Source organism: Lolium perenne, chromosome 4, assembly GCF_019359855.2.
Source record: "Lolium perenne isolate Kyuss_39 chromosome 4, Kyuss_2.0, whole genome shotgun sequence".
Classification (NCBI taxonomy): domain Eukaryota; kingdom Viridiplantae; phylum Streptophyta; class Magnoliopsida; order Poales; family Poaceae; genus Lolium; species Lolium perenne.
In genome coordinates this window covers 238084224-238097031 of record NC_067247.2, presented here as the reverse complement: position 1 = coordinate 238097031, position 12808 = coordinate 238084224, and the positions used below count along the sequence as shown (strand labels likewise).

Below are 12808 nucleotides of genomic sequence, written 5' to 3'. Positions count from 1 at the left end.
TACCCGACTGGTTCTTAATATTTTCACTCTTTTTGGGTAGCTCTTTTCATTCTTTTACAACAAAATTGGTTTCACCTATATCCGAGTTTCCTAACTTAAGTTGTTGCATTTTTTTATATTAGAGGTGTTACCGCGGTTTGTCTCTTATAGATAGGTTAAACATTTCCCCATTTGATTCTATCCTCACTCGTTAGACTATGATGGTTCCATGCCGTCCCCGTCTCCGGTGAGGTCCATTCCTCGCCAATTCCTCGCCTAGCTGGCGACGCCGTGGCCTGCTACGTCGTCTCCGCCAGCAGCGAGGTCCTCCTAGACGTCGTGGCTGCATCGTCTTCCTCCTATCGGGCGAGTTCGGTCAACCACATCGCTAGCTAGGTGGGCCGGCCCGTTGCCCCGGCCGCCGATGAACGCGTTTCCGCGATAACCGAGGCAATGGCCGTGAAATAAGATTTGCCGGTAAGAAATCACAAATAGGATGCGACGCACGTGGGTTGGGCCTTTCGTGGGCTGCCTGGGCATAAGGCCCACTCGTATCCTTTCAAATATCTTTTCTTCTTCTATTATGAACCGTGCTCTGTCTCAAGGAAAAAAAAACGTGCCTGCCCTGCCACCCGAAAGAAAAGATAACCTGCGCCGCCGGAGCGTGCAGCCCCACCACCACCACCACCGCCGCCGGAGCCTCCGCTGCCGCTCTCCGGCATCTCCCACGGCGTGTCTGGCCTCCAAATGCTTCGCCGTTGTCACCTCCTCCTCGGTGGCAGCAGACCTCCGAAATCTCTGCCGTCGTGCAGCTCCCCCTCTCCTCGGTGGCATTCTCTCAAACACCTCCTAAGCATCCGTGCCGCCGTCTCCCACGCCGCGGCAGACCCCTGCTCCCTCACGCTCCACTTCCTCCGCAATTCCTGCGGCCTCTCGGAGGCCGCCGCCACCAAGGCGGCCGCGCGCGTCCACCTGCGTTCCACCAAGAAGGCGCACGCCGTCCTCGCCCTCCTCCGCGGCCTCGGCCTCGCGGGCTCCGACATCGCCCGTGTCGTCGCCGCCGCCCCTGATTTGCTCAACTACCGGGCCGACGTCACGCTCGCGCCCAAGATCGACTTCTTCCGCCGAGACGTCGGCCTCTCCGACGCCGACATCCGCCGCATCCTCCTCCTCGACCCGTACCGCGTTCTCTGCTACAGCCTCGCTAACCGCCTCCGCCCCAACTACCTCCTCCTCAAGGACCTCCTCGGCACCGACCAGAACGTGGTCGCCGCAGTCAAGCAGTCCTCCGAGTTCCTCCACGGCAACGTCCAATCCGAGCTGCTCCCAAAGGTCAAGATCCTCCGCGAATATGGTGCCACCGACGATGTTATCATCAAGCTGCTCACCAAGCACCCCAGGCCGCTTAAGCACAAGTGTGTAGTGTGTAGCTTTTGCTCACATATTGTTTTTCGACTTTTATCGATTCAATGAAGAAATGTTAACCCTTGGAGGTTTCCTTCCAAGTTTATTGTTCCGCTTTTTTTGCAGAGTGAAATAATGTATTTCATACCAAGTTTTAGTGCTTCTTGTTGGAATATTAGGCAATTTCCGTGAGAGTTTAATTACCGAAAGCAACATTACAGATGCACAAGCATACTTAACCATACACATCAGACTAAGCACATGCATCAGATCTGAACATGGAACAAGTAGCAGTGCACGGTAGGAGAGGAAAAGCACGTACATCGCGACCAGGAAGGTCGCACCAGCAGTAGCACCACCACCACCATGGGAGTTGTTGATGTTGCCCATGGTGTAGTCGAAGTCGTCGATGAAGCAGACGAACTGGCGAAGATGAACACGAACAGCAGCGAGCAGTCGCGCCGAGGCGCTCCCCAAAAACCTTATCGCCCGTCTCCCGGTGCAGGATCTCAACGGACGGAGTTTCGGATGCCTGCTCTCCCGGACGGCTGTGCACGCAGTCGCCGGGATGGGAAAGACTAGAGAGTAGCACAGCAAAAGGAACTTCGCGAGAGAGATCTAAAAAGCACTGTTTCCAGATCTGATCGTCTCCTTGTATAGCCTGGGAGGAAGTCGACCCGCCCGCGTTGACACGCGTAGGAAGCCAGGGACACGCGGCGAGCATGCACATGCAGGTCGACACGTACCCAACACAGTTGGTGCACCAAACAAAAATTTAGGCTTCCTTGAGTGTGTCTCGAACTCGAACTCGAGTCACGAAACGCGACGTGCGTGCCGTGCCGTACCGTGCCGTGCCGTGCCGTGCCGAGACGGGCGGGCGGAGGAGGAGGAGTGCGCGAGGGCTCCTTCTATTCTCACTCACTTGGAAGGAGTAGAACAGCAGCCCTTATATACCACTCCAACTCTCTCTCAACTAGCAATGTGAGACTAAACTTTGTTCCCCAAGGCTGTCCCAAGCTGCCAACATGATGGGCCTTGAGATTTCAGGAATTGTAGACCACATGGGCTGCCTTATTGGGCTGCAGCCCATCTACATTCAACAATCCCCCACCAGTTCTCACATGCACATCAGATGACACATTAGTTCCATTCACTGTTTAATATACCTGCACTAAGGTGAAGACTGTTAAGTTGAACTTCCACTTGGGCAAGGTGCTACGCTTGACTACAACTGAACAATGGACTATGCCTTGAATTGTCAGTCTTTGTGCAGCAAGTTTCGCTCAATGTCGGCACGGTACTAGGCTACCTTAGCCTTCCCCTCGGGTGGAGCTTATAAGTCATACTCCTCGGCCTTTCATGAGCTTACTAGAGATTCACCCAAATCTCCCACACTATGACCAGTAGTGTCACTCATATAGGTGTGTTCTTCAAAAGATCGCCCTGTAGGACGGCGTCTTCGCTCATCAAGAGCCGCTCAGAACACATTAAGACATTGTCAACCTGCCTTACAGTAGCTATGAGAGAATTGCATCTGCAACGGAGTGGGAGTATAAATTTTCTCTCAACTCAGTTGCTCCAGTTTGTTTTCCTAGGTCCTACTTCACGGAATTTCCGATTACATAGGTTGGGTTACCCCCTCGGCAACTCAAGTGGGTCTCAAACCCATCTCCCTCGATGCAAGGTCTATCATGTTTCTTGATAGTCCTTTTGTGAAAGAATCTGCCAGATTTTTAGCACTTTGGACATAATCCAATGCTATCACTCCGGAGTTTCTCAGTTTTCTGACAGACTTCAGTCTCCTCTTGATATGTTTGGAACTTTTCATATTATCGTTAGAACTTTTCACTTTGACAATCACAGTTTGATTATCACAATTCATGAGGATAGCCGGTATTGGTTTTTCAACCATAGGCAAGTCCATCAAGAGCTCACGAAGCCATTCCGCTTCGACAGTAGCTGTATCTAATGCTGTGAGTTCTGCTTCCATAGTTGACCTCGTTAAGATGGTCTGCTTGCAAGACTTCCAGGAAACAGCGCCACCACCAAGAGTGAAAACATATCCACTTGTGGCTTTGATTTTAGCATCAGAAATCCAATTGGAATCACTATACCCTTCAAGTCCTCTTGGATACCCGGTATAATGAATTCCGTAACTCATGGTTCCCTTTAGATAGCGCATTACTCTCTCAAGAGCATGCCAATGATCATCTCCCGGGTTGGCCACAAACCGGCTAAGTTTGCACACAGCAAACGAGATATCAGGCCTCGTAGCACAAGCTAAATACATGAGTGAACCAATGATTTGAGAGTATCTCAATTGATCTCTAGTTACCTTTTCATTCTTTCGAAGCAAGACACTAGGATCATAAGGTGTGAGAGAAGATTTGCAATCAGCATAGCCAAATCTGCTCAACACCTTCTCTACATAATGAGATTGCACAAGTGTAATCCCATTATTCTCATCTCTCAAAAGCTTGATGTTCAGTATAACATCAGCTTCTCCAAGATCTTTCATCTCGAAACATTGAGATAAGAAGGTTTTTACCTCCTCAACCACTTTGAGACTTGTCCCAAAAATTAGTATGTCATCCACATACAAACATAGGACAACTCCCTCACCCCCACCATGGCGGTAGTACACACATTTGTCGGCTTCATTAACAACAAAGCCCACAGATGTCAAAGTTCTTTCAAACTTCTCATGCCATTGTTTGGGTGCTTGTTTGAGACCATACAAAGATTTCTTTAATTTACACACCTTTCTTTCTTGACCTTGTAGTACAAAACCATCAGGCTGTTCCATGTAAATTTTCTCGTCCAACTCTCCATTTAGGAAAGCCGTCTTAACGTCCATTTGATGAACGAGAAGACCGTGTGAGGCAGCCAATGATAGTAGTACTCGAATGGTGGTCAATCTCGCCACAGGTGAGTAGGTATCGAAGAAATCTTCGCCTTCCTTTTGGGTATAGCCTTTGGCTACAAGCCGAGCTTTGTACTTCTCAATAGTACCATCAGCTTGAAGCTTCTTCTTAAATACCCATTTACATCCTACGGGTTTGCACCCATAAGGACGCTCAGATAACTCCCACGTTCCATTAGCCAAGATGGAATCCATCTCGCTTTGAACCGCTTCCTTCCAGTAGTCTGCATCAGGAGATGCGAGAGCTTCTGCAATGGTAGTGGGAGTATCATCCACAAGATACACAATGAAATCATTACCAAAGGACTAGTCCTTTGTCTCTTACTCCTTGTGGGAGCTTCATTGTCATCTTCATCAGAATCTGAACTCTCATCATCAGATTCCTCATCAGACTCCATAGGAGTTTCATGTATTGGATTAGATTCCCAACTAGACATGCCATGCATATCTCTCATAGGGAATATATCCTCAAAGAATGTAGCATCTCTTGATTCAAAGATGGTGCCAACATTCATGTCGTCCACTCCAGATTTCACCACAAGAAATCTATAAGCAATGCTATGGGCAGCATAGCCAAGAAAGACACAATCCACGGTTTTTGGTCCAAGCTTTCGCTTTTTGGTGATTGGCAAATTCACTTTAGCCAAACAACCCCAAGTTCGTAGGTAGGAGAGTGTTGGTCTTTTCTTTTCCCATTCCTCATAAGGGGTAATCTCTTTATTCTTGGTTGGAACACGGTTTAGGACATGACACGAAGTCAATATAGCCTCCCCCCACCATTCCTTGGATAAACCCGAAACATCTAACATGGCGTTAACCAAATCTGTTAGAGTACGGTTTTTTCCTTTCCGCAATCCCATTGGATTGTGGGGAATTGGGAGGCGTCCTCTCATGGATTATACCATGTTCCGCACAGAATAAATTGAACTCATTAGAAAAGTACTCTCCACCACGATCAGATCGAACCCTTTTTATCTTTCTTTCAAGTTGGTTCTCAACTTCAGCCTTATAGATTTTAAAGAAATCAAGAGCCTCATCTTTGGTTTTCAGGAGATACACATAACAGTACCTAGTTGAATCGTCAATCAAAGTCATGAAATATTTCTTTCCACCTCTTGTCAACTCACCATTCATCTCACATAGATCTGAATGCACGAGCTCTAGTGGTGCCAAGTTTCTTTCCTTCGCAGGCCTGTGAGGCTTGCGAGGCTGCTTTGCTTGCACACAAGCATGGCACTTAGAGCCTTTGACAAAGGTGAATTTCGGAATTAAACTCATATCAGCAAGCCGCGTCATACAACCGAAATTAACGTGACAAAGTCGTGAATGCCAAACATTAGTTTCATTAACACTAGTGCTTACATGGTTCACAACATTATCACAGAAGTCTTCTAGAGAGAAGCGAAACATTCCCTCACATTCATATCCCTTTCCAACAAAAGTTCCATACTTAGACAGTACAACTTTATTGGACTCAAATACCAACTTAAACCCATCTTTCATAAGACGGGAGCCACTAACGAGATTCTTCTTGATAGAAGGGACATGCATCACGTTCCTCAGTTGCACGATCTTTCCCGAAGTAAACTTCAGATCTACCGTGCCAACACCACGAACAGTAGCATGTAACCCATTCCCCATCATTACTGGGGAACCTCGGGCCTGGTAAGAGGTAAACATGGAGATGTCAGCACACACATGAACATTAGCACCTGTATCAACCCACCATTCCGTGGGCTGAAACACCGAAAGAACAGTAGGTAACATATTACCATACCCTGTAGTTCCTTCCTCTGTGTTGCCAATGACCATGCTGACAGAATTTGAGTTCTGTCCAGCCTGATATTTCTTTCCTTTGCGTTGTGGACAGCGATTAGCCCAATGGCCAGTCTCGCCGCACACCCAGCAAGGATCTTTCTTCTCCATTTTCCCCTTCTTCTTGAAGTTGGTAGTCTGGGAGACTCCCTTGTTCTTTCCCTTGGACTTGTGGACATTTTTCTGTACCATATTGGCAACAGAACGTCCATCGGTTCCTCCAGTGTGTTTGTCTTTTGCCCTCGCCTTCTCCTCAACATCCAGAGAGCCCATGGTATTCTCAACAGAGAACTCATGCCTCTGATGTTTCAGGGAAGTGGCAAAGTTCCTCCATGAAGGGGAAAGCTTAGCGACAATGCATCCCGCGACAAACTTGTCCGGTAGCACACACTTGAGGAGCTCGAGTTCCTTTGCCATGATCTGTATCTCATGAGCCTGTTCTACCACAGATCGGTTCTCAACCATTCTGTAGTCATTGAACTGCTCCATAGCATACAGTTCACCTCCGGCATCGGCAGCACCAAACTTAGCGTCCAGTGCATCCCACAGTTCCTTCCCATTTCGTATGTGCAGATAAGCATCAACCAACTTGTCTCCAAGCACACTTAGAACGGCACCCACAAAGATTACGGTGGCATCCCCGAACGCTTTATCCTCTTCAGGAGTAAGCGGACCTCTAGGAGTACCTTCCGCAACCCGGTGCACGCCCATAGAAGTGAGCCACAAGAGGGTCTTACTCTACCATCTCTTGAAATGAGAACCCGTAAACGGGCTCGATTTGAGTGCAGCAGCAAAGCCAGACGGTGAAAATTGCCTAAGCATATAAGGTTTTTGGATTGTTGGAATATTAGGCAATTTCCATGAGAGTTTAATTACCGAAAGCAACATTACAGATGCACAAGCATACTTAACCATACACATCAGACTAACCACATGCATCAGATCTGAACATGGAACAAGTAGCAGTGCACGGTAGGAGAGGAAAAGCACGTACATCGCGACCGAGAAGGTCGCACCAGCAGTAGCACCACCACCACCATGGGAGTTGTTGATGTCGCCCATGGTGTAGTCGAAGTCGTCGATGAAGCAGATGAACTGGCGAAGATGAACACGAACAGCAGCGAGCAGTCGCGCCGAGGCGCTCCCCAAAAACCTTATCACCCGTCTCCCGGTGCAGGATCTCAACGGACGGAGTTTCGGAGGCCTGCTCTCCCGGACGGCTGTGCACGCAGTCGCCGGGATGGGGAAGACTAGAGAGTAGCACAGCAAAAGGAACTTCGCGAGAGAGATCTAAAAAGCACTGTTTCCAGATCTGATCGTCTCCTTGTATAGCCTGGGAGGAAGTCGACCCGCCCGCGTTGACACGCGTAGGAAGCCAGGGACACGCGGCGAGCATGCACATGCAGGTCGACACGTACCCAACACAGTTGGTGCACCAAGCAAAAATTTAGGCTTCCTTGAGTGTGTCTCGAACTCGAACTCGAACTCGAGTCACGAAACGCGACGTGCGTGCGTGCCGTGCCGTGCCGTGCCGAGCCGAGACGGGCGGGCGGAGGAGGAGGAGTGCGCGAGGGCTCCTTCTATTCTCACTCACTTGGAAGGAGTAGAACAGCAGCCCTTATATACCACTCCAACTCTCTCTCAACTAGCAATGTGGGACTAAACTTTGTTCCCCAAGGCTGTCCCAAGCTGCCAACGTGATGGGCCTTGAGATTTCAGGAATTGTAGACCACATGGGCTGCCTTATTGGGCTGCAGCCCATCTACATTCAACACTTCTAGGAGCGACTCTTGTTGTGGGTATACTTCAAGGGTATGTCAATGATATAGTCCAGATCCGGCAAGTCCGGGTGATCCATAGATGGTGGTGGTGGCATATGGCTCACCGGGTGGCTCAGTTGTTGTTGATCGAAGATGAAGAAAGTCCAGTCCAGGAGCATGGAACCGGATCCAAACCGACCCACGGCAGGAGTTGGATCTATAAGGCCCATGAAGGTTACCGGATCCATGACTACAAGTTAGGAGTAGGTAGATTCTTGATGCGCATCGCAATGTAATGTTTCGTAGTTAGGTAACTTGGATTTGGATTCTGGGTAGGACTCTCTGTAGAAATTCTAGATCTGTGCACCCTTTATAAGATGGATTCTGAGAGCTATAGAGGGACAACCACAACTCATTGTAACAACTCGAAAGCATCCACATAATTCCAGACAAGCAGCAGAGACCCTGTCTCCGTGCAGCGTGATCCGAATCTGAGTAAATCGTGTACCTCCGCCCTAATGGCTCTTCGCCCTTTGGCCACATTTTCCCCCTTCTGTGAGGATACCTCCTCCAGGGTATATTGTCAAGTAGTTAATGATAGTTGACGTCTACCGTGAGAACAGCGACGTCTAAAAACCGGAATCGGGCGAGTTCCACCTTTGAAGGCGTCGGCGACACAATCGCTGTGGAACGCGTCTTGTACAAAAACAAGTTTAGACAAGACTTCGATCCCCTCGGTCGCCTACTTTATATTTGGCGATCACTGAAGCGCGCTGTCAGGGAATCCTTACTTTAATATGTTCGCATGGGGGCGTGGGGGCGCGTGTTGACTTTTGGTTATGTAGACAAACCATCGTTAACTTCAAGTGAAGCCAAAGCTTTTTCTCTTCATATAGCTTTGTGCCTTGAGCATTCCCAGGGATCTACTCAAGACTCAAGAGGCATGGAACCATGCTCACAGGTGCCCGCAGAAGCCAAGCAGGATCCGTGGGAGTACATCCTGCGGAAGTACGTCCTGATGCTGGCTACGCTGGTGGCGACCGTGACGTACGGCCTGGGATTCAACCCGCCCGGAGGTGTGTGGCAAGACAGCATCGACGGTCACCTCGCCGGCGAACCAATCGTCCGGATCACCAACAAGATCCGGTACCTGGTGTTCTTCTACTGCAACGCCGTCGCGTTGGCATTGTCGGTCGTGGTCATCTGCCACTTCCTCATCCTCTCAATGGAGACGGTGGTGAAGATGAATGTGCGTACCAGACTGAAGCCGTTGCGTGTGGTCATGGTGTTGGACCTTCTCAGCTTCATGGGTGCCTATGCGGCGGGCAACTGCCACGACAGGTTCACCACCGTCTACACCTCCGTGCTCATGGTCGCCACAGTCTCTACCTACCTGGCTGTCCAGATGGTGCTGGCGTCGCGTCCAGAGTGCAGATGGTCCAGCCACGACCGGCAGCTGGAAGAGCGGCTCCGGAAGGTGCTCCTGCTTCTCGCCACGTTTGTAGTGAGCGTCACGTACGTATCCGGGCTGAGCTCGCCACCGGGAGGATTCTGGGATAACGCTGAGGCCGGCCACCGCCCCGGGGACGCCATTCTTAAGGATCACTACAAGGCACGCCTGGTGACGTTCGTGGTGTGCAACTCCACGGCGTTCACCGCGTCGCTGCTCATCATCATGCTGCTCCTCAGCCGGAAGCTTCGTGAGCGAACGGTACGTTCTCGCCAGATGTTTGGGTCTGTCGTAGCCGCGCTGGTCGGTCTCGTCGGGGCGTACGCCGCCGGCAGCTGCAGGGAGACTGCCGCCACCGTCTACCTGGTCCTTATGGTTGCTGCGGCCTGTCTGCTATGCATTCTACTCCAAACTTGCTTGCAGAAAGATGAAGACAGGTACCGAGTCCAGATCCAGATCCAGGATCAACAAATTATTAATTGTTATTAGATTCCAAATTTTGCAACTAATTCAGTTTTACTTATGTCCATAGCGAACTTTCACCTTCGGCCAAGGATGGGAAACCAGGATTTAATAAAGCCGAGATGGTAATAATGGAGATGCAGACTGGCCAGTCTCGGTCTCTCCTTCTATTGCTCGCCACTTTCGCAACCGCCATCACTTACCAAGCAGGGCTAGATCCGCCAGGTGGCGTTTGGCAGGGCAACACGGACGAGCACCTCGCCGGCGACCCCATCCTCTTTACGACGAATGCTAGACGGTACAGGACTTTCTTGTACTGCAATTCATTTGCATTTGTGTCCTCCTTGTTCACCATCGTCCTATTCCTACGGAGGGTTTTACTCAGGCGAAACGTGGTGAGCTTAGTCATCATGCTTGAATTGCTTGCCCTCATCGGTTCATACGCCGCCGGGTCCTGCAGGGACATAGCCACCTCCATGGCCGTCTTGGCCTTGGCGGGTGCCATCCTGTTCTACATGGTGATCCATGCCATCTTCTTCACGCTGGACCCCGTGGAAACCTTTGAGGTGCTTGTCCATTTGGAGAAGAAGCGCAAGCTGTTGTACCTCTTGGCAACCTTGTGCACGGCAATGAGTTACCAAGCCGGGTTGAACCCTCCGGGCGGCTTCTGGCTCCAGAACGACGATGAGTTTAGGCATCATGCAGGCGACCCAGTCCTCCTGTACAACCATCCGCGCAGCTACAATGCCTTCTTCTATTGCAACTCGATAAGCTTCATGATGTCCATCACCACCATGATCCTCCTCTTGAGCCCGGTATTTTACAGGGGATTCATACGAAGCTACGCGCTAACCCTTGGCACGGTTGTGGGATTGTCTTGCTTCATGGGTGCCTATGCCGCCGGGAGCACGCAGCATCTCACACGATCCATCATCCCCTTCTTCCTGTTGGTGGCACTGGTTTTCTGCACTGTTGTTATACTGTTCCTAAAGTGTCTCTGCGATTTGAGGCCAAAGCGTCAGAAAGAACTTGTAATAAGTTCGAGCACAACTCCTGAAGAGGATAGGGATCGGGATCAGGACCAGCAACAAGAGATTCAAGACCAAGCAATAAAAGAACTATATTCCAGACGCAAACATCTGATTTTGCTCACAATCCTTGTGGCGGGTGTCACGTATCAGGCCGGCCTTGATCAACCCGGTGGTGTTTGGCAGAACGGCGATGGGCACGATGAGGGTGACCCCGTTATGCAGGACAACAGGAGACGGCGGTACATTGCCTTCTTCTACAGCAACTCCACTTCCTTCGTGGTGTCCATCATCACTCTGTTGCTTCTGGTGCAGCGGTTCCAGGTAGCGAGAACGAGGTTGCCCGGCTGGGCGATGTCCGCGGTCATCGAGATTGATTTGCTGGCTCTGCTGGTGGCATACGCTACCGGCTCCAGCAGGGACTGGAAGACCTCTCTGTTCGTCGCTGGACTGGGCATACCCAGACTCACCTACGTGGCTATCAAGGTGAGCCGCGGAGTCCTTTCACTCCTTTGTAGGCGGCGCGAGGCCCAGTTTGAGACACATCAGCCACATCGGCTGGAATCTTTTATTTGATCCCGGATTTATTTGCAAAATTTGTAAACACAGGATAATTATCTGAACGATTGCTGAGCTGTTCAATTATTTCTCAATACAACCTTACTAATTACTCCCTACTGCGATGTTTTTTTTCCTATGGCTTGCTTACTTCATGTGCAATTAGAGCATCTCTGGCAGATATCCCATTTTGGATGGGGTTGACTGTATCGAGATTTTTCTGCTAGAAAAGTGTTGCGGCGGACTATTCCATCGCGCCACATGGTTGATTACAGTCAGGTTTAAGCCTAGGCATCACAATATCCAAAATGAAAACCCACACAGTTCGAGATAGCAACAATGTTTGATACAATAGCATAGTCCCGACGGGGTAACATACGATGCAAGAGAGTTTAGTGAGTCATCGTGGATCAAACCGAAGAAGGAGGACCATTGCCGCCATCACCACCGACATCACTATTGTTCATCATAGCAGCCTCATTGCGTGGAGGGGAAGAGCCTCTTGGTCTCTCACCTTCCACTTTTCACCAGTCTCCAGAATTTTCCAACAACGGTATAGTGTAAAAAACCTATTCTTGCTTGCTTTCATATCTTTATACCTTTGTTGGAAAATACAGTCATGTAGAAACAATGCAAATAAACAAAGAATTAACATTGTCATTCAATTATGACTTGGATAGAAACAAAACCATGCCCGACGAAAAAATAACTCAATTGTTGCACCACTAGGAGGATTATTCTTCACTTGTTCCAAGCAGGAAGTCCATGAAGAGAAACATTTCTTGTTTATCTCGTACCGACCTTGAAGAGATCACATCGTGCGGCTTGCTCTCCTTCACTTGTCCTCGGCCTCAACCGGTAAAACTTATACTCAATTCATTGCCAATACTTCTTCCCAGATTGACCATTGCCGGTCACCCTATCTACATAAATACTCTCCCACGCATTGAGAAGAGCAATATCCTCTAATGAGGTCTAAGGGCTAGGATGTGCCCAGATCTCACGAATTGACCCGAAATCAAAAGAGGAAAAGAGGGGGAGATGAAGAACAAGAAGAACACGAAGAACAACACACGCACACAAACCCGATATAGTCGATTTCCACTCCCGTGGCTCGATAAACCACGCCGATAGAATCACACGGGGAGAGACCGTGAGGTAGAATCCCGGTGTGAGAGATCGGTAAGGGAGATGAACAAAGTTGTGGGAGAGAGAGTGGGATGCACTAGAATCTCACACAAACATCATCAATCACGTAAGAGATAGCCTTAAGAAAACATAGGAGATCATCCCAGAGGTTTTGTGAGCAAAGCTCTAAAGATAATCCAATCTATATCTAACCCTAATTCGTGGCTAGGGGAGCCCTATATATAGTCCAGATCTGAAACAGGGGTAACTTAGTCATTTACGAAATAAACATAGCCACATG

The 12808-nt window shown here is 49.4% G+C and overlaps 2 protein-coding genes across 2 annotated transcripts; both read left to right on the top strand.

Annotated features, from left to right (window-relative positions):
• Nucleotides 1-591: 591 nt before the first annotated feature.
• Nucleotides 592-1519, top strand: LOC139830107 (uncharacterized). Its single transcript, XM_071829354.1, has 2 exons — nt 592-1394; nt 1510-1519. Exons 1-2 carry the CDS (start codon nt 727-729, stop codon nt 1517-1519), a joined length of 678 nt encoding a protein of 225 aa, XP_071685455.1. The 5' UTR covers nt 592-726.
• Nucleotides 1520-8822: 7303 nt separating this feature from the next.
• On the top strand, nt 8823-11397 carry LOC127332528 (uncharacterized). The gene is made up of 2 exons (XM_051358836.1): nt 8823-9768; nt 9864-11397. The coding sequence occupies exons 1-2, from the start codon at nt 8825-8827 to the stop codon at nt 11395-11397; spliced, it is 2478 nt and encodes an 825-aa protein (XP_051214796.1). The 5' UTR covers nt 8823-8824.
• Nucleotides 11398-12808: the final 1411 nt, after the last annotated feature.

Bases quoted from the DNA above. Each gene is read 5' to 3' on its own strand.
- LOC139830107 (XM_071829354.1), top strand. From the start codon at position 727: ATGCTTCGCCGTTGTCACCTCCTCCTCGGTGGCAGCAGACCTCCGAAA.
- LOC127332528 (XM_051358836.1), top strand. From the start codon at position 8,825: ATGGAACCATGCTCACAGGTGCCCGCAGAAGCCAAGCAGGATCCGTGG. The intron at 9,769-9,863 runs GTACCGAGTCCA...TTATGTCCATAG, and splicing joins TTGCAGAAAGATGAAGACAG to CGAACTTTCACCTTCGGCCA.